This window comes from Perna viridis, chromosome 8 (assembly GCF_037379345.1).
Source record: "Perna viridis isolate PV_CMFRI_1.1 ecotype Kerala chromosome 8, ASM3737934v1, whole genome shotgun sequence".
NCBI lineage: Eukaryota > Metazoa > Mollusca > Bivalvia > Mytilida > Mytilidae > Perna > Perna viridis.
Genome location: NC_142452.1, coordinates 34,093,945 through 34,117,034, shown reverse-complemented (window position 1 = coordinate 34,117,034; position 23,090 = coordinate 34,093,945). Strand labels below are relative to the sequence as shown.

The 23,090-nt window shown below is 31.2% G+C and overlaps 1 protein-coding gene across 1 annotated transcript; it reads left to right on the top strand.

The window, feature by feature from the left end:
• The first annotated feature begins 824 nt into the window (after nt 1–824).
• Nucleotides 825–22,163, top strand: LOC148610322 (uncharacterized). Its single transcript, XM_088542772.1, has 2 exons — nt 825–975; nt 20,734–22,163. The coding sequence occupies exons 1-2, from the start codon at nt 864–866 to the stop codon at nt 21,882–21,884; spliced, it is 1,263 nt and encodes a 420-aa protein (XP_088398898.1). The 5' UTR covers nt 825–863; the 3' UTR covers nt 21,885–22,163.
• The last annotated feature ends 927 nt before the right edge of the window (nt 22,164–23,090 follow it).

The following is a 23,090-nucleotide window of genomic DNA, read 5'->3' as shown; positions in this document are numbered from 1 at the left end:
GATGATCTGCTTCCGCTTATTATATAATAGAACTTGTTTAACTTCATCCTGTTATAAGTTTTTGGTTTAAAACATAGTTTTTTAAATCCAATGCATGTAGTTACTTTTAGAAAAATATATCTTATTTATAAGATTTAAATGAATGTACGTTTTAAGGATCGCTGTCTGGTCATTTATGACATGTTTTTTTTTAATTGTAATGAACCAATTCATTTGACGAAAAATAGACAACGTATCTATTCAAACTTTAAAAAGCAAATGAATCATTGCTATTTGGAATACAGGAAATAGTTTTTGAACTTGTTTCTAGGATATTCTTGCCGTTAATTAGTCAATGCTCAAACACATTTGTTTCGCTAATAATTATGATAGAGTTACTATTCACGTATCAATCTAAAGCACCAAGTTTTCAATTGTCTGCAATCACTTTCCTTTTTTGTCTGTACCATATATGTAAATAAAAAGGTCAATGAGGTTTCCACATCCAGAAACCATTGGCCCTAAATGTAACGAAGATTTATTATATCAGTATAATAACTCGTCGAATTATTATCGTGGAAAAGGTTAGGTTTATTTGCATATAGGTTTGAAAATTGAGACTTAAGATAAATACTCGTTAAGAATTATTATATTGTCAATCCCCCAAGCTCCTGAAGTATTAATTAAATGTAGTTGTAAACTATAGTCGAATCGGTAACATGCTGTCATCCAATTAAAATATCAATATGGAATTGTGACAGATTTCCAATAACGGCAATTCTGATTGGCTGTTTAGACCACACAGTGAGCATGGTCCACCTACTTTATGTGATAAAATGTATGAAAGGTGATATAATTTTAGAACTTCCACGGAGTGACCAAGCATGTATTTCTCCTTTCTGTGTGACAGTCTTCAACTCTTTTTATGGACCCTACTATTTTCATTTCTAAATTGTGGACTTTCAGAAAGTGCGGACTTAAATGTAAATTTCCAAGGTAAGAAAGATTCCAACACACTTGTCAAAGTAACAGAACAAAGTTTTTCACCAAATGTTTTTTTTTTTTTTTTTAAAGTATTTTCGCTTCCTTTAAGTATCTTATTGTCGTTTGTTTTATTTAAACAATACTATAGTAATTGGAAGGTGATTCATTTTTACAGGTTTTTTACACATACACAAACGCGGTTTTCAATAAACAACGACAATCTGAAAATGTATTCATTGTAAGGCAAATCCCCTTTCCATAGCAGAAACTAATTGGTAATTTTTACATAGCTTGTTTAATTTTCATCATCATTCTGTGTTAGATTGGTTTTTGTCCATAATAACCTTAGGTGATAGACAAGACCAGTTTAGAAGTTAATGATTTAATTTTCACAGACTAATTCGGAAGATTAGAAATTTGAAACAAATTATGTTTGTGTAAGAGTAGAAGAGTGCTTGATGTTTGAAATTTTCTAACGACAGACGAGCAAAACGTGAATTAATAATGAAATTAAAAAATCATTCGTGTAAATATGGTGATACAAAACTGTAGTGTTGGAATGTTAATATCATGAGTACCTCTTCACAGAATAAAGAGAATACAAGGTTGTAGTCTGGCAGTTTAGTTTATTTTATGTATACAAGCAAAGCACTTTATGTTCACCTGTACCGGAAATTACCTTGTCAATCACAGGTGAATAAATATTATCCAAGCAATGATATTGTACGTTCCCATTGTTTATATATTGAGTTTTTTCTAGCATCAAGAAGTTTTACAATTCCAAATTAATTACAATACGGGTGTGTGAGAATGCTGGCCTCTCAGGTATCACAAAATTTGTGAGAGACTCACGAATTTTGATGTTGACGTCGATTTTTTTTAATCGTTCAATCTTTTGACATACCTCACGTATTTGCGTCTGATTAGTTAACAGCCGTGATAATGGTGTATTCTGCTGCTGTGTTATTGTTTGACATTTCATACATAAGATTACATGTAAAATTTTTATGGATATAGTGATAGCATGAAAGGTTATACATCTATCATTATCAGTTTTTTTTCTTATATAGAGAACAACATAAAAAGTAATGGTCACATGAAATTACAGATTGTCCTCAAATACCATCACCGCGTACAAACAACCGAGACTTCTGTATCTATTATTTTCCAAGTAAATACAGAATAATGACATTTCTTTTATTCTTGACATCTACTGTTTTTAAAGAATTAAGCGCTATACCAAAGATGTCATATGTACGAATTGGGATTGTATTGCCATGTATAGCACTCCCAATGTAACCTTCTTTGAGCAATTATACAGTGTATTGATGTAACCCACTAAATAGAAGTTTTTGTTCAGTATCAAAAGTTTCCCTGATGTTTTCCTTCCTAGTTTGAAGCTTATGTTTTTTCCTCTACACAATACTTTTACGAAACTTAATTCTATTTAAATATCTAAAATATAGTAAATAAATGTCTACCTGGTTAATTTTATGACAAGATGCTGGTAGTTGCGACATTATCGTTAACAAATAAGATCTAATTGACATATATATTTGCTTATATTTGAGTCGTAGTTTACGAGACTACCTTTTCATGCGCCTGCGCACAATCAGGAGGTTTTGGTCATTTATATGTCTTTATGTCGTCATATTTCTTTTTAATTTGATATTGGTGAATTTCTTGCGTTTTACCATATCTGTTTATTTCTCTATATTGTATAGTATTAAGAATGAATAATAATTAACTACCAACTATCGATATTGCGAGAATTGTACATAAGATTTTTGTATAAAAATATGTAGTTACGAAAAATAAAAATTTGATATCTAGAAAACAATTTGGATAATTCTTAAACTATATAGATTGTACATGAAATTGACACTTTCCAAGAGTTATCGAATTTATTTGATGTTATTCGTTCAAGTACGTTGACCATGAATGTAAAAAATGTGTTAAAATACAGATTTGAATAATACAGAAATGATTATCGTTTTTTCTTTAGCATATGTAGGTAAAAAAAAGCCTAGTTTGTTTGGTAGGTTTTTCTACACCTTGAATCAACTCTACCACACGCAGTGTGTGTATTTTATATGGACTGGTACTTAAAGTAAACAAGACGACCGTCAATTTGAAATATTTCTAGATTGATATGAGGCCAATAAAATATGTTTGTTTAAGGTTATATTCATGTAAAAATATGGTAGGTAGTGTAACGTTAAACAGGCATTTTTTTCTCTGGCCTAAGGCAATGTCTTTTCCTCTGTATTAACGAAGCGACAACCTTTACTACAAATAAAATTAAAATGAGATATAGAGCTAATCTGACGGTTTTCCTAATTAGTAGAACAACTTGGAAAATCAACACAATTCAAATCCAAGAATGTTTAATTGGAGCTAATCACGTAAAAGTGTCACGTATAAAATAAAAAAAAATATATAGTAAACTTCTATACAAACTAATTAGAACTTTAACTGTGTAATATATTTGTTTACCTGATATCATGTTCTGTTTTTGTATACAATTACAGTTGGATATTACTATTAAGAGTAAATATTACACTCTGTTCTTCTAAACTCATAAGTCACAAGCGCCTATGTAGAATCTCTATATGCGTAATATACCTTAAGGATTTTGATATAACAGACGAATTCTAAGGAAGGCTAGTCAGTCGAAAATGTCTCAAAAATTTCAAGATATTCTTATTACTGGCTTGTTCTGATCAAAATGCAAATTAGTGTGATATTCCCCTGTGTTATCCATACTATAATTGTGAAGGAACGCCTTACTACATTGTAAAACAAAAGTAAACATTGCATCAGGCTTTACATCAATTATCGTTATCAGTTTTACAACAATCAACTCTTTATTTTATGCTGATTGCTTTACTATTATCGTTCATATGCCGCTGAATTGGATATTATCCCCTATACCCCTTTTCCTGTCAACAGCATACGTCTTATATTTCAGGTAAACAATCACTATTAATAAACAGTATTTTCACCCTTCATTTATGAGCGCAGAAGAACAATCACATTGATTAAATCTTCATTGTAAAAATCGTTTACCATATGGCAGGTTTAATATGTAGATATTGACCAAAATATAGCAATACTCGTTGTGAAAGCGTCAGTGTTTTACCTCTGGAACAACGAAAGAAACAAGATTGGTACATTGATATCTTCATTCGCCTGAGTTGTTTTTGACTTTTTTTATTTTTCAAATCATCCTCCAAAATGAAATACAAGTTGAGGACGAGGTCGCGCGCTTTCGTCATTCCTCGTTGTATATGCAAAGCGAAACATTTGCATAAGCAACGTCTTTGGCGATAAGTGAGTTTGCAATCTAACTTCATAACGACAGCTTGGGCAAAATAGGTACTTGCATTCTTTCCTGATGAAAATGTAAAGTGTTAGAGATGCTTATTGTATTTTTTGTACTCGTTCTGTTGTGTTTTCCTCATGCAAAAGACAGAATTAATCAACACTCATTAAAAGTCCCAGATCTTCAATAGGGTATCGTTCAAAAATATATTATTAAGAGCTACGCATGGCAATTAATGATATAATTTCATGAATGAAAAATAAAGAAAAATTCTTAATTCATCAGTATAATGCATTATAACTGTAAATAAGTAAATACGGTGTGTTTTTAAAGTAGAGAACGGTTGCCCTTTCGTTGCACCTGGTTCATGCTCCCAGTTTTTAGTGGAGCCCGGGTTGCTCATTTACTTTTTCTTCATACCTGTTAATTTGGTTATTTTATTATCTTTGCCTATTATCCCTGTTTAGCCTTTATCCATGGAATACATTCTTTTGATTTCCTTTCGAATCTTCGTTCCCCTCATTATTCGTTCAAGGCAGTCTGACGGAACATTGCTTGTAAACACACACAGTAAGGATATACAATTTTATAGGCATATAAATATGAGTTATTTTCGTTTACAGGAGTTCCAAATTGTATGAAAGACAACTGGTCAATAAGAAATCGCATTAGAATAAAACTTTTGAGACATTTAAGCAGATAATACGGACCGACAAACGTCATGTTACATTATATATCTCAGATGTGTATTATAGTCCGAAAATTTGTACTACTAGTATTTTAGCTTGAAACTCAATAGGTAAGGAGCGACAAGGATATGATTGTTTACACATTCATTAGGTCTCACGTTCCTGTGACGATAAAAAAAGCGTATTAGACACTAGAAAATATAGAACTTTGAAATAATTTATCATTCAAATATAGTTTTGATCCAAAATCAATAAAAAGTTTTTAGGAGCTATAAAGGCATAGTATGGCATTAACCTTTCACTGGCTCTCTTTAAAGGTTGGTCACTATAGTGACCACCCACTCTACTTTTGTACTATAAACTAAAACGTCATGAACAATTGAAGTGGATTTAGATTTGATTCAATTTTGATATTGCATTTTAACTAAAACAATACATGTAGATTGATGTAAAAAGTTCTCGTACACTTTATCAGGAATGAAACAATAACTGCACATGGTTTTGGTTTTGAGTTCTTCATGTATACATTTGACTTTTGGATTTAGATCTTCCTATATATTTGAGTCCAATGCAATAAGAGCTTACCCTTTGAAACACTTGGATAGTATACAGATAATTACAATAAGTATTATTGGTATTTTTGTATTCAACTATCTAAACGCATGATTGTACATCATTTTTATTTCTTATTTCGGGAAAATGTCAAAAAAAATTCATTTAATCAACAAATTAATAGGGTTCTAGTTTCATATTGGTCATACGTTGTAATCAATTTTTTATGCTGTCCAGTATAACTTCCTGTATGAGTGAGGGTATACCTGGCATGATAAAGCGTGCAACTTCATGTTAGATTTGTTGTACCAGTATTGAATAGAGAATATCATTCAGATTAATTTTGATTTTAACACGTGGAAGGAACGGAAGCATGCGTTTACACATGACCCATCAATAATGTAAAAGCAGCTGAGTTGTAGTATAAAAAACCCAATAAATTAGTTTTCCCATTTCAAGCTCTTCCCTTCTCTTTAATTACGTGGTATTTCTAAGGCGTACTTTGACAAAAACACACATTCTAATTAGGACGTTAGTATTATTATGGAAATCCATACCCAGGTAATTTGCAAGTCTCATTTTAAATATTCTAAACTAAAAATGTTTTCTTCTAAGACCATTCTTTGTGAAGTGAAGTAAGCGGTGTGATAACAAGACTTGACACTTTAAAATGAACCACGACTTCTGCGTTTAATTATTGCCCTTGTCAAATTCTGACTAGATCAAACAAAGTTCAAAAAGTTAAAGTAATGGCAAATGGTCATTGCAATTGAAAAAAATGTTATCAAATGGTACTTAAAGTCATTGCTCTGTATCACATAGATCGCATGGATAGCAGATAATTTTTCCGATATGCCATGTTATAAGTGATATCGAATAATTTGCTAAATATTGAACGTCATACGGTTTTGATTATGACGGTACATTTATGTTTTAATTTATATTCCTTGGGTGGGTGGTGTTATTTATAACATTTAGCCTTGATCACAAGCATAGTTAGTACCGTTGGTGGCGGCTGTCTGCTTTTACATAGGTTAGTGAACAAGTAATGTAAAGAATACTGCTTTGCGTAACATCGTCAATGATGATAAATTGTCATTGTTGAATTAATACAAAGAGTTGTAAGTTGAAATCTCAAATGAAGACTTGTACTAATTGACTGTTTTGTTTGTTTTGTACTGCTTGAGACAAAGAGCGTCACGATTTATTCGAACTCATATTGTACTGGAGATAAATACTTATACAAGTCTCTTTTTTAACAGACATATATTACCTCATGATTAAAATTACATGAAATTAAATGTTCCATGGCTGGTATAAACTTGCTGACAGAGCTGATATGTCCATCTCAACTATGACTACATATTTGTTCTTTCATTATTATTTTTGTTCATTGTATATCAAGCATTACATAAGGAAATCGGCAGGTGCTTCTAAAAGCAGAATAGGTTTACTCCTTACACTGTCAGATTATTCACCTCTACTTAATGATATTGTTATCCACTAATTTATTCCGTTAGGATGATTTCAGACAACACTTTCCCCAAAATAAGAATTTGGATAGTCCTTTTCAGTCTCAACTACATAGATGCTTTTTTTTACTAAATAAACCTAAATTTGGTAACAGTGTTGGCATTAAAGACACTACCATGACTACAGACATATAGTTGACCTTCACATAGAAAACTACTGAACAGAAAAAGTGTTCCAAAGTACCAATAATTTGAAATACTTGAACAATTTACTATAAAACGCAAATGATAACAATAAATGAAAAAGCTATTAAGTAGCACTCCAGCTAAGAATCATGCAAAATGTGATTTATGGGTAAAAAGCCTACAAATTTTTATTTTTGATATTTTGTTTGAATTGCCATAATAAACAGAAATAAACATTCAGTTTTTCATGTAACCCGTGCTCTTAGGGGATAAAAAAATATATTGAAAGTACTGTATATTTCAAAATTAAGGGAGATAACTCTGTAAATGACAATCAAATACAATAGAATCTATTGGATTTTCAGTGTTGATTATCTCCTAAGAGCAGGCAGATGTGAATGAATAATTATACATTTCATAGTATAGACCTATAAAACCACTTCATTACAAAAATAAAAATATGTAGCCTTTTTAGGATGTATCACATTTTTCAGATTTTACATGATTCTTATAAAGACAGCTACTTAAAATGTTTACTATATATTTATTTCCGGAACCTAAAATATTATTAGGATAAAGAACTACTACAAGAACAATGGTATTCGTGCTAAGTATTTGTTCTAATTATCCGTTGTTGTGAAAAAGGGTTAGATCAAATCAACAATGCGGATTACTGGTATTAAGAAGTGTTGGGGAAAATGACAAACAGAAACACAATCATTTTTCTGAAACTGTCTATTAACACGAAAAATTGTCATTTAGTTTAAAAAGAAAACATGAGATATAAGGAATTGAAACCTGAAGCGGAGGATAAAACAATTGATACGTCTCAAAATATCCATAAAATTTGTTTGGATGCTATATTTCCATTAACCGAAGTCTTTATATCTTTAGCCCTAATAGTATGTCTAAATAATGTAATCATTGCTATGTCTAGATCTCTGTTACGGGTTACGTAAGCTTCTGTAGACTAGTGACCCTTTTTCCTGGGTTACTGGATTATATCATTGAAGGGTATGCTCCACGGCTTATCAGGAGCAGATCACGAAATTTATTTGGGGACCCAGTATTTCAGTTTCGTATCTTTGCAACAAGTTTTTTTTAAAAGTAACAAAGGTGCGAAATAATACACAGGGGTTTCAACACATGGAACACACTCTCTCCTTTGGATCTGTCGCTGGTTTTTCATTATGTGAAAAATGAGAAATGAACATTCCATTCTTAAATCGATAGTTGTATCATGCGTGTGATCTGATTAATATAAAGAAGTTTAATTATTTTTCTACAGGATTCTGAAAATAATAAAAAATCATTCAAAATTCAAAACACCTTTGTCAATATCTTTTTAAAATGTAATGGCTGTTTAGCTCGAGCTAAATATACTGCTGTTTTGCTGTTTCATTTATTCGATATGATTGCTCGTGTAGTTTCTTTACATATTTACTATTTTTTTCTGATGTATGTACATTTCAGAAATATGTATCGCGATTTTTTCATTAAAGTCGAATAACGATTATAAACAGTTATGTAAAAAATCAATTTTGATAGTTAAACGATTGAAATATTGAATTATGGTTTTGCAAAAATAAAACAGTGCAATAGATATTTTGTGTACAGTCAGTCCTTTGTTTCATAGTTTGATCTATTTCTCTTTCAAACACCGCATTTTAAGACCCAGAGATACCGATACATAAGTAAGGAAAACGATCTATATTGTTAATTGGTATTTTAATCATTATTTTTCCCTTTGACTTTGACCACTCTTTTAGAAATCGGAATTGTAAAACTAACATATAATTGGTTGTAATAAATATGGTGTCATTGCATGTTTTGTGAAATTGGATAATCTGTTTTAATGCTACCAGCAAGGCACCACAAATATTTATATTTATTGCACATAATACAATACTTTAGTTGAAAATAATTTAATGGTTCTTCTAAATTGCAGTAATTTACCACAGCTTTCATTAATATAAAAACAATAAAATGCTACAGACTTTCTCTGGTAATAGAATTATTTGCATAAATGGTCGTTTTGTTATAAATTGGGCAAAACGCATTAATTTGTAATTACTTTCATGTAGAACATTATATTCAAAGGCTTAGGAGGTGGTTGTCTTTATAAATCACTCGACATTTCCCACAATGATTTGATTGTCAAAAGTCCAATTTCACTTTCAACAGAACGTGAAACGGTCGTTTTAATTTGTATCAATATCGTAAAGTATTCATGGATTCATGATACTTCACTGAAAAGGTACTGAAGTTGCTCATGGTAACGCTAAGTAATCTTAGTTTAAATAGAGAAAAACGGTATTGCATCTGGAAATTTTAGAGGCGTCAAACGTTGATTGACGCTCATATACTCTTATGTTACTTTTTATTTATTTTTATTTATTTCCTATATACATATTTTTTGGTCTCTTGTTCTTGAGAATTTCATCGTTCTCACAAGGAAAAGTACTCAAAATATCAATCGTAAAGACTGTGGTGAGGGCATTGCAAATTAACGTCGGTTCAGTATCCCATGTATAAATACAGATTTTATTGTACATTAACGGAAGGTTCTAATGGAACCCTTATGATATCAAACTTATAACAATAATCAATTTTTTTATGATCATGGACATGTTTCAATTGAAGAAGGAAGGAAAAAAATGCGCAAGTTATCAATTCATGAAAAATATTTAAAAAATTATTGTAAAACTCCTGCTAGGAAAAGTATTTCGGTTATTTTATAGTAGATTGCGGTACAGTTTTGTTTTTTATCATTATAATTATCATTATTATTATTATTTTTATTATTATTATCATCGGGAGGGTGGGTTGTAATTTTGATGAAACTTATGCCTGTTGAGATCAAATGGAATGTTTGTAACCCTAATTTACGATGTGTTGCAGAGATTTTAAGTATCATTATTTGTAAGAATCATACATATTCTGTAATGTACGTTACACCAAAAAAAGCTACATATTACTGTTTTTGTTATTTAGTTGCTTTGTGGGTCTGTATGATGAAATATTTTACATTCATTCCAATCTGTCTGCTCTTAGAAGATAATTAACATTGAAAATTCAATAGTTCCTATTGTGTTTATTGTCATTTACATAGTTATCTCCCTTAATTTTGAATTCTATGGTACATTCTTTATATTTAATAACTTTTATGTAGAGGTGTTAAATGAAAAGCAACATATTACTTTCTGTTTATTATTACATTTTAAACAAAATATCAAAAAGAAATTTTTTTAGGCTTTCCTACCATGAATCGCATTTTGCATGATTCTTAGCTGGAGTACTACTGGCGTACTAAATGTACATGAATAGGGATCAAACAATAAGATCTCGACATTACGGATGTGAGTTCCGCTTAATACTAGTCCATATAGAATTCAGACACTGCCTATGGTAAGGTGCTGATTCATGGTGAAGAAAAACCCATGTATCAGATGATGCTTTTATGGTCTACATCTGCTTTATTTTTAAGTGACAATAGTCCGTCCTGTATTTAGAGTTGTACCTTTGGGAAAACTACACTTGAATCTCATACTAAATTTAACCAAATTAAATTTTTGCAAAGTGCTAATTTCATGTACAATATATATACATTTTATGTCAAAAGCGCAAACCCCAGATGAAACACTAAGACTGGTTATGTGATCAATAACGGTTTCTGAATAAGAAATAAAACTAAATTCAGTGGGTTTTGACAGACATGAATCATCTTGTCTGATTTTTATAAAGACTACTGCTTAATATTAAGATTTATTATATTGCTTGATAATATTCAAAATATGTTTAACATTCTACTAATATATCTATATTTACCAAAGATATTTCAATTGCCCAGAGTGTACAATATAAAAAAATGAATAATTAAGGTCTAGTTAAAATTGGATGTTATTTAAGGATGACTAGTAAAATATGAAACGGAGAAAAAACTTTTGCCCCTAACTATTTACAGTTTTCATTAACCGTTGAGATGTAAAGAATTAGAAATAATAAAGCTTTTGTGTATATATACAGATGCTGGGATATTTTCAAGGAAATCATATGCCGTAGGCATTTTAAATGTCAATATCAGAATTATTAGCAAACAAAAAGACGCATTTTTGCATTATAATTTACGGAAGCGTAGTTTCCGGTAATATGTAATTACATGTTGTTTTTTGTGTCTTGAAATCATAGTTTTCATTAAGTTCCATAAACTATGATCTAGATTTTCTGGTAAATATTTGGTTTCTGAAGAGATTTTGTGGTTGTAAAATTGATGCATATGCTATGACTGCCGATATGTAGGTTGAGTCCTTTCCGTCGGTAATCCCTTTTATTCGCTGCTTTACACAGGAATTTTCATAATTATCAATCAGAATGTTAACATTACCCACTTTTTAACCTTAAGCCATTCCTTTTCATATTTAACTTTTCAATACTTTTAAAACACTGGCACAACAAAATATGTTTGTTATAATATACCAAGGAATGTAGTAACAATTGATACAAACAAAGTTACATATGAAACATCGAACGTCTAAAGTTCATGGAGTATAGTATTATTCTGAATTATACATGCACCATCAGAATTTCATATTCATTTTAAGGAGGTAGACCTCCGATAAGGGACATAACTCTTGAAATCAATGAAATGTTTGTATCATATTCAATTTCACCAAAGCCTATCAAGTGTTCATTTGAAACAAAATAAAATCAGTCCAAGTTACTCTGATGCTTACAGAATATTGACGTAAAATGCTGAATACAAACGTTCCAATGATTTTTAAGATTGATTGATTGATTGATTGATTGATTGGTTGATTGATTGATTGATTGATTGTTGGGGTTTAACATCCGAGCAGCAATATTTCAGCTATATTCAGACAATGAACATGAAATGGATGACAAAATGAACATGAATGATGATGAAATTTAAAAAAGAGATGGGACACAAGGATAATAGGGTCGACAAATTTAGATTGCAACTAGAAAAAAAAGGAGGGATGGGTAAGGTCGGGCAATTGATCCTCCTGTAGCGAAGTGCAAAGGTTCCTACTCCTATCAAATACCATAGCAGGGTTCTTTAAAGTGCAAGGAACGTGGCGTCTCTCCGAACACGGTGCACCACTATGGTTTGCGGTCAAGTTTTCCGCATTATAGCCTGACAACCCCAGCATATAACACGCCAGGGGTACCCCATTCCACCTCCTGGGGCACACATCCAAGTTGCTCTTTGGGCAGAGCGCCTAGCCCCCGGCTAGGTTTCTGAGCACTAGTTAGTCGCCTTTTACGACAAGCTTAACGCTGCTGCAGGCCTTTTTTTTTGGCATGATTTGTAAGAGTTATGTCCCCAGGTCTAAAGTATAAAGCTTCGAGTATAAAAGGAAAATGTTCAAGAGGAAGTATAAGATAACAAGTTCCCTTTATATTTTTTTCTATAATTATGACGGAAAGATTAACATGTTGATTTTTTTTTAGTGGAGGGATATTATTTTTATTTTTTTAGGCTTGGTTGTTTCATTTTCTCGCTTAATATTATGTGAATTCTAATTTGATTTAACTTCGTGTTCGTTTTGAGAAATTGCCTGGTTCAGTCCCTGTTAATTTGTTAGTTCACGAATTAAATATATTTTTAGATACGACAATTGACGACATTGAAACTTTATCAAAATAGTTTTCATAATGTATCCTCTGCTGATTGTTGCTATGTACAAATTTCTGACCGTATACGATAAAGCTCTTTGTTGGCGTTTTGAAGGGTCTATTGCTAATATGAAAAGATTGGAAACTGACTTACGAATGTATATATTGAAAGATCGGATGCTGTGCATGTGTTGCAAGGAGTAACCTACCATCAGCAACATAAGGTCGGGTAGTTCATATAGCTTTTGTCGGGTCCTTCCAGACTTACCTAAATATGTTTTTACACTTTTTGAAGACTTTGTGGTAATCTCTGAATGTATTTACTATTTTGTATTTAGGTTATACGCTGGTGCATTTTTTACGTTTCACAACATCTTTTTCTATATAACAAAAGATGTTAAAATGAAACAAAACAAAGTAAAAATACGTTATAACATGTGTAAGACAAGGAATAAAACCTCGAAATTTAACCGGTTTAAAATTTGATTTAATTTAAGGCAGGTTAAAGTTGGTATTATTTAAGTCCATTAATGGCCTTTTAACAGCAATTTCTTCATCACTAAGAATGGACTTTTTTCCCCACTGAGGTGAATCTAGTGTGAAATAACAAGGTTTTATCACAGATCGGTTCGGTTACTGTAAGTACTTTGTATCCATGTTTGTAATGTTAGAAACTACGTATACCGTGAAACACTCAAAACGGGGAAATCACTTACTTTTTTCTTTAACAAATATATTTCCTGAAGTCAATAAAAGGGAAAAAAAGTGTGGGATAAATGCCTGTATAATACCATTTATAGTTTTGTAGGTGGTCTCGTTATGGATTTCATAACAGTAGAGATAAATCAATCGTTCATGCAACAATTCGATTTATTACTATGACTCCAGTAGATTTTTGACCTTTAACCTTTTAAGGAAATCATTCTCTTTCATTCATTTGAAGAATTATGTTAGAATACAGTATGATGCATTATGAATGACTATATGATAGATTGCCATGATGAAAATGAGTAAAGTTAAAAAAAACTAATGTAAGTAATTTGGTCTTGTCTTAAGCTTTCTTTTTATAAATAAGAAAAAGAAATAAGTTGTTTACACGCTCCCCCTTCTATGCGGGAAAATTTTGGTTAATATATAGAAAGTGTCAGAAATTTACAGGGGCGCCATCTTCCTTTTTGGAACTTCCTAAAGTACTCACTTGTATTTTTATTTCTAATAGAATTTACGTATTCAAAAATTGGTTTTATGAAAATATCACAGAGTGGAGTTTTGCGTATTGTAGAACTGTTGATTTTTTTTTTCATTTTTATGCTCGTATATAGTTGATTAGAATCACGTTGTGAAATTTGTTAATTTTTTCTCTGCGCTAAGTTATGACAACAATGCTTTTAGCATAGGTGTGACGATTCCCGTTATTAGATGGGAACTTTTTGTAATGTTAATCATGATTGGTTTGTTATACTGTCCTGTCAAATTCTCCAAATAAAGAAAACAATGATAATGAATTGTTGTTGTATATTTCATGGTATTGGGGCTACGGTTTTATTAATTCACAAGGTCGAGTGCTCATGTTGTACAAAACTCCTATGATTTTTTTCTATTCATATTTGAAATATGTTTTTCTGTTCTTTTGTGTAACTTATTTTATTTTATTCTTTTAGTTTTTTATTTTTTTATTTTTTTTTTCGTTTCTTTTGCTTTTATTTGTAGTGTAACATATTTTGTCAATTATTATATATACAGCTTATACGGCATAGTTACACAGTGTACATATTGGAAAAAGTTTCTGGTCACAATACTACCATTCTTGAGAATTGTTTTATTCTTCTTTGCTTATATGTGAAAACAAATTCGACTCAAATGTGTTTAAATAAAGTTCAATATAAAAATCGGGTTTGGCAATTATTGGTTTCCAAATAGTAACTGAATATGTTTTTAAAAATGCTCAATGAAAGGAAACAATAATAGCTGACATTGATCAGATAAACCACTATTTAATCTTTTATTACAAATTAATTGTAGTGATTTTTTCCTAAATATGAATGAATTATCTCCCTTTTAAAAGCTGCCCTCTACTTCTTCCTAAAATAAAATATCAGAAAAGAGCAGAAAGGTGAATGCTTGGAGAGGATAAAACTTAGAAAAAATCTAAAGTAACCAACGCGTATTTTTTTTCTTTATTTTATTCGAATATTGAAAAAATGTTGTTTTGACATAGGTAACATTCTGTACTCTTAATGCATTCCAGGTAAATAGAAAATCTCAGAACGAAAAGTGCCAAAATTTGAAATTGTGAATGTCTGATACGAAATATCATGTGCAACAAAATTTGTTGATATTATTTTGAATTGGTTGTATCATGTCATATAATATTTAATTTCAATATTTTTAAATTCATGAAACTGAAATGGTAAAAATGTAGTTTGGGTGTCTAGATGTGCGTGTGCAGCGAACAAATTCGTAGAAGTAGACAGAGCAAGAACAACTCGGCTGTTTTTTCTATATTAAAAAAAGCAGCACACTCTTACCCTATCGGTGCCACCTGGTCCCTGCTCCCAGTTTAACGAGTCAGGTTGATCATTTACTTTTGTTTCTTGTGTAGGTTATTTCATGTTTTCCGTTGTGTATATCTATTTTTCTCTTCTAGGTTTAAATAATGACTCTCTTGATTTTCCGTTCGCAAATGATGTAATTAATAAAGTATGATTGCTGATCTTATCCTATGCGTATTTCGTCTTACATATATTCGAAGTATGGCAATAGATTTGTGGGATTTTAACAGATTGTGTGTTTATCAAGCAAAACATAACTCCCGCAAAATTAGAAACAAGGCCTCCTAACGCTATTTAATCTTGATTCAGATGTTAGTTATTTTTGTATCTTTTTTTCTCTTTTGGACGCGTGTGGCATGATTAAGCACATTTCCATAACAAGGAACTAATTTGCAACGATTGCTTTGATAAACATTATCCAAGATAATTTATGTTCCGTCCAATGAACTTTCGCCTTCCTTCAAACACAAAAAAGATTAATGATAAGAGTTGTAAAGGTCAACCTTCATTGACAATTACAGGAAAATTATTTTTTACAATATTTTATTCACTGACATTTTGTTAGGTATAGGCTGTCATTAATTGCATTTTCATCTATGTTTTAGTGAGTATGTGGGGGATCTAGAATCAATGCTCATGTTGGTCTCAAACTTTTCTTCCCCAAGCTCCTAACAAATAAAATGCGGGGTGTTGGAAATATGAACATACTTTCCTACCTAATGAAATAATGAATTTGGTTTTGACAGATTTTACTGTACATCGTCATTAAATGTAGTTCCAAGAGTTCAACCGAATGTGTAGAACGTCATCATGTGCTACGTGAGAAACCTGCAGCTTGCTTTATCAGAAAGCCTGACCCCGATAGTTACCATATATGGAAAATTGCTTTTTATCAGGCGTCAATCTAAACTTAAACTTATCGAATGAATTCAATTTAAGCCAAAGAATTGTACATTTATTGTTTTTGGTGGAGAAGACTGATTGATTATAGCATAACTTGATTCATCACGTTTTTTGAGTATATCTGTCATGTTTTCCAATTTTCTGCCTAATAATTGATACAACTGCATACTAAATACTTAATTATCTACATTACGAACAGACTTTCCTACTTTAAGGGTGAAAAGGCGATAATAAGACAGAATATGGATACGACTGAATCTTACTACATATACTTTTTGTTTAAATGATTCAATGTTATTCGTACACTGGCATTATTTGTAGGTTATAAGGCTAAGATGTTCAAAAGTTATAAACATTTACTCTCAAATGAAATTCGAAAACATCGATTTTATTTGTTATGTTTTGTTTTTGTTTTTGTTTTGTTTTGGTTTTTTTTAACAACTACTTTCAACGTAATTTTAAAGAGTAACCATATCCTATGAATTCTTATTACTGAAAATGCTCTGCAGTTACATGTATTTGCCATTTAGCATTTATATTTATTTTTATTAGTAAAAAGTTTAATGTGGGTGTTGTTTAATATTTTAAGATATATAAATGGGTAAATCAAATTTTCTTCAAAGCCAACTTTGACATTTTCCAGTAATAATTTAACAAGGAAAATTTCCTGATTTTCAAAATATAATTATTCTACTGAATTATTTGTTTCTTCTCTAAAGTGATTTGATTTATTCAAGCCATTCAGGTTCGTCAACATTGTGTGAAATAATTGAATTGAGACTAGTAAATGTAATGAATACTTTCAAAATATTTTTATTCAATCTAAGACACGTTTCATTCAATTTTGCTGGTTTGTAATGCAATACTGCATTGATATTTTGTTTATATTAAAAAGAGTTTCTATGGCAAAAAAAGGATTTTAATATGTCCTTTTAAATCTTTAAACAGCGTTGGTAGTGAACAAAAAAAAACGGATAAATCTAAACATGTACAGTTTAGGCATTCTCAATTATGTTTTTTATACTTTTAATTATATCTAAAAGTTCGACATGTGAGTTGGTGTGTAGGCAATAAGGCTTACTTTCATGTGATAAAATTATAAGAAGAGGGGTGCTTTACGATATAACTTGGTAGGGCAGGTCTTACATTCCCGCTATTTTGAGTGTAGTGGGAAAATCCCTTATTTTATGTTATAGAATTTTGGAAAAACTTTGGCTATCAGTAGACCTCAAGTAACCTTCACATTTGCAATGTAACATATTTACTTGATAGTCATAAGCCAGTTCTCTTAACAGTCAGTTACACTGATCCTTGAAATAACTCACCTGAGACTAAAACAATATATACAAGCACAGTATTTTATTGACAGCTATAAAACTTAATCCATTATTCATCTTATATTATTGAATTTGGTATGATTGTTACATGTAACAATTTTTAAGGTCGTCTCGAGTTCGCTTATAGTTTGTGGGTTACGGCTGACTTATGTAAAATATTTCATTTCTGTCCCTCTAGACAGCCTTTACTGCTTCGTCAGGATAGAGCGTCTTCTGCTAAAGAGAGGTGAATTTCTTTGTTAAGGTGGACCAAAAAAAAAGCTTTGGCTTCCATTAAAAATCAATAGCAACGGAAGGCCTCATAAAAGCAGATTATGGACGTGAATATACTTCTCATTGCCACACGTTTAGTGTCGAAGAAAGTGAAATATTTAATGCTTTTATTTATTTATCTAATCAATAGGTACTGTTTTAGTCTTTCAATTACGTGTATTTATAGCATGTGTCAATTTAATGGTAAATGTGGTTTACTAGAAAGCAAATTGAAAATCAATAAAAAACAAGTTTTCTATTTTCCCGCCTTTTTTTCCCATTAGACAATTTCACATTAAAGGACTTGAGTCTCCGAAGTAATGTTCGTTGTAAAAGATAAGATCCTTTTATCTACGATTAGATAAATCAATAATTCGATAATAGATCGGAACGGAGACACTGTCGTGGTACTTAATCAATTAGCTAAATAATAGTGTTATGTTCAATAAGTTGATGATTTGTTAATTACCCCAGTGGAATATTGAGAATAAGGCATTGATCCAACAATAAACGCAACTCGAGAAGACAGGAAACACAGAACGGAAAATAAAGTTTATTTCTTGTGAATTTAACAGATTTGATCAATGCACGCACTTTGAAAAAAAAAACTGAGTTAATTAATTACAGTACTTATGTAATAAAACGAATAAGAATTGTTTAAAATACTGCATCATTGACGTAAATATAAATTAGTTAAATACAATAAATTATACGTTTATCTGCAAAATGTTTACATTGATCAATTGAACGTTTTAGTGTTAAGATCACTGCCATCATATAAAGGTATGAATGACAAGTACTTTCTCCTTTTTTTTGGAAGTTTTATATTGTTTTATTTTTATTTTTTTATTTGATAATATTATATTTTTTGTTTTGTTTTGTTATATGTGTGTTCCTGTTTGATTTTCTCTTTTTTTTTCTCTGTTTTAATTTTTTTTACATTTTGTCCATTTTGAATAGCGTTATTATATTTCTACTAATGTTAATTCCCATAAACAGTTCTACACAATTAGACCTAACTATAATAAATCTTTGCTTTACTTTGTAAATGTTTGTTTGTTTGTTTTTTGTTTGCTTGTGTGTTTGTTTGTTTGGTTAATTTATTGAACAGTTGTGTCAAATGTAGTATATTCATACCAGCAAATAAAATGCATTGATGATTTACTATTTGGTAATGGATTGACTTTCCGTTTATCCATCAACCTTTATGAGTTTGAAGATACTGAGTGCGTCAGCACTATATATGCTCTTATGGCTAATTGATTAAACTTTTTTCGAAAACAAATATAACAGGAATAAAAAACAATACATTCTAACTTATTGCATAATCCATCTTAGAAATACATGATATCATTACAATGTTTTTTTACAGAATAACCAATCTGTGAATTTGAAATTTGATTTTAGTTCTTCAAAGTATAAATTGTCAACACAAAAATGACTTATTCAGATAAATAAAAACCACGTTTTCCTTTAAAAGTTCAGTGCAGGGACACACAGTAATGATTACAACAGTAAAATCGGAAAAGCATACGTGTTACAGTTCTAGGACCGACACATTCTAAGTTTATACTATCCCATTTTAAACGCTATTTAAATGCATTTTCCTTTGAAAAGTCTGAAATGTAAAAGATATATTATTACAATCGAGGAGTTGCAGATTGACACAAATTTGCATTAGTATCGGTGTTCAAGGTACAACAAATGCCTTTGATGCTTGCCAAAAAAAAAATCTAATAGGACAAAAACATTATTTTGCTCTTACAACCGTCTTTGATATATTCAGTATTGATAGATTGTATTGTCGTTTGATTCACTATTATATCGTATTTTCCAAGGTCTGAAAAGACGTCAAAGTAATTTCTTGCTCTATTTTTCCCTAGCGATTTCCGATACGTAACACCGAAATGTTTATTATGCATTTTGAAAGAAAGATAAAATTACTTAATTGTTTGGTTGCTGTTAAACGCCCATTGACAGGAATTTCATGATTTCGATAGAAGTACATTTGCTTCACCCGTAAACAGGCAGGTCCGACGCTTTGGGTCAGATATGTTTTTTTTTATCAAAAGGAGGAAACATGTATGAGGAATAAGCCATGCATCATACGTCATACGAAAATACTGATTCATAAGCAAAGGTTATGGAACAATTTTGCTTTAAGCAAATCAATGTGTTTACTTTCCTAATTTAGTTGTTTGTTAGTAAGCTACTACTGCAACGTTTGCAAACGTCAGAAATAATATTGTTGGGTGTATTGGTCGTTGAACATGTGCACCCAGGGATAAAACATATATTAGGACCCCATTGAGGCAGGAAAATAATGCAGTAGGAAAACATAAATTGAGTATTTTTGACTAGTCTTTACTTGACTGTTTGAAAGCATTAAGTAACTGTCTTTGCAAAATCTGAAAAATGTGATACACCCCAAAAAGGCTACTTATTTTTATTTTTGTAATTAAGTTGTGTTATGGGTCTATACCATGAAATATGTAATTATTCATTCAAATCTGCCTGCACTTAGGTAATATATTGGATTACACTTAGGAGATAATCCACATTGAAAATCCAGTAGATTCTATTTTATTTGAGTGTCATTTACAGAGTTATCCCCCTTACTTTTGAATTCTACAGTGCATTCTATACAATTTTTATCTTTTATGAGCACGGGTTATATGAAAAACCAATGTTAATTTCTGTTTACTAAAGCATTTTAAACAAGATATCAAAAATAAAAATATGTAGGCTTTCCAACCATGTATCATATTTTGCATGATTCTTATGTGGATTGCTACTTAAAAACTGTGAACTTGATTTTTTTCGACATGATTTAATGTAATAATTTTCTTTTTAATTTTACTTCAGATGAACCTAGTTTAGAAGAATGGAAAAAGGATTTACATCTTAATGATGAATTACTGAGTAAACTTTATACGGCTGTAAATGAATTTTTAATACGCAAAGACTCAAATCATTTTAAAAACTCGGATGACACGTTTCAAGTTAATGTCCCGAATGGATCTACTTCCAATTTGGAAAATATATCCCCTGAAGAACCTTTCAAAGATGGGAAAGCAAGTTTAAAAAGAAAACGTTCAGTATGTAATGGCTTCCGTGACAGTTTGTCATGTTTTAGAACATATTTAGCTTTATGGATGTTACAAAGACAGGGTCTCAAAGATCCGATCTCTCTCCGAAATATAGGTAAACGGGCGTATAGCTTCAGAAGTGTTGGAAAAAGAGGAAGAACAAATTATTTTAGAAGTATTGGAAAGAGAGCAAGCTTTGATAATTTAGAACCGGCGTATGAACAGGACACCGATCAAAATGATCTACAAGAGTTCGATAAAAGAGATGTTAGGTTTCCAAGATCTTACTTCCGGAGTATTGGAAAGCGCTCTGATGTATTTGATCGAGACAGTAGGATGGCTTTCCGTAATATTGGGAAACGGTTCTCCTTTACAAGTGTCGGAAAAAGGGATGATTTGTTCGACAGAGATTCAAGAATGTCATTTAGAAGTGTTGGAAAGAGGGATGATCTGTTCGACAGAGATTCAAGAATGTCATTTAGAAGTGTTGGAAAGAGGGATCCGTACTATAATCGAGACCAGAGAATGGCATTTCGAAGTATCGGCAAACGCGAAAGCACTTTCGACCGAGATTCCAGACTTGCATTTCGAAGCGTAGGGAAACGAGACGACCAGTTTGAAAGAGATAATCGAATGGCATTCCGCAGTATCGGAAAACGTACCCCTGGATACGAAAGGGAAAATCGAATGGCATTCAGAACCATAGGGAAGCGGGACCCTTTATTTGACCGAGAAAGTCGTATGGCATTCAGGACAATTGGAAAACGTGACCAATCTTTTGAAAGAAACGAAAGGATGTCTTTCCGTAACATTGGCAAACGTGACGCATCTAATGATCTACAGAAAAGACCCTTAAGAGCATCTTCCTTCAGGAGTATTGGCAAACGGTCGGTTGGTACGGAAAACGATCTAGCCACATTTATGTGAGCTAAATAAATGAAGGAGAACTTTGAAAAATGAATTGATAGTCATTTCATTTGCTCAATGAAATCATAATATCAAAATATTTTATACTGGTCCTATAGAAACCAGGGCAAATGAATAGATTTATTTAAGTGCAAAAACACTATTTTGATATAAGTTGCTTTTGTTTTGTCAGAAACAAATAGTAAAACATATCTTTACAATACTGCTGTAACGTCATCACCAAATTCATATTACTTTTCTTGTTATTTCATTTGTTATAATATAAATTAATAACTCTTATCTTAAGATAAATATTCACACATTTCTTTCCTCTGGCGTTACCCATGGACAATGCAAAAACGTCGCACAATTAAAAACATGGAATGGTATAGTTGCGATTAAACACACACACACACACACACACACAAACATAAACTTACACCACATTTTTATGGTAATGATAATGTGTATTAAACTTGAACTTATTGTTTTATAAATTTTGCTGTTTGCAAACTATAAGAAACAATGTCATTTCCTACGTTTCTTAATATCTATTTCTCAATGTTCAGTGTTCATAGGATCCTTATTCAATTTTAATACACAAACGACTTTTTATCACGTGCTACATTTATTATTACAGGTAAACATACCTCTTAAAAAATCATCTCAAGAGGTTTGCCTTCATGTAGAAGGACACTAGCTTCCAGATATTACCGGGTTATAGAAAATTCAAAACAATGCATAAAACGGAATCTTCTTTAATAACTCAAACACAAATTAAAACTTAATGATTCAGAATAACGATTAGCAGAAAAGAGGATATAACCAGCTCCTCTAGACAGGTTTACTGTTTCATTTCACATATAATGAAGGGTAACAACAAAATTACTAAACTGATAAATTCTTGGCAATAGTAAGAAAAGGAAAGTCCGCAAAAGAACTGGCAATACCAAGGAAAAACAGGAAAGTTGGAATTAAACACAATTATCAAGACTTGGAACAGGCATTTTCTCTATAAAAAAGGTTTTATAGCGCTATAAACCTACCACTTACATAACAGTTAATTATGTCCGGTTTATACTGTTCAAACGGGCAGCATAAAACTACCACCAGACAAAATGGAAAGAATCAATGCATAGGTATGCTGTATAGGTGTCACTATTTTTGCATAGTTTTTTTTTAATTTATCGGTTGATTTTGAAGGTGTGTTTTTTAAAGCCTGGATCC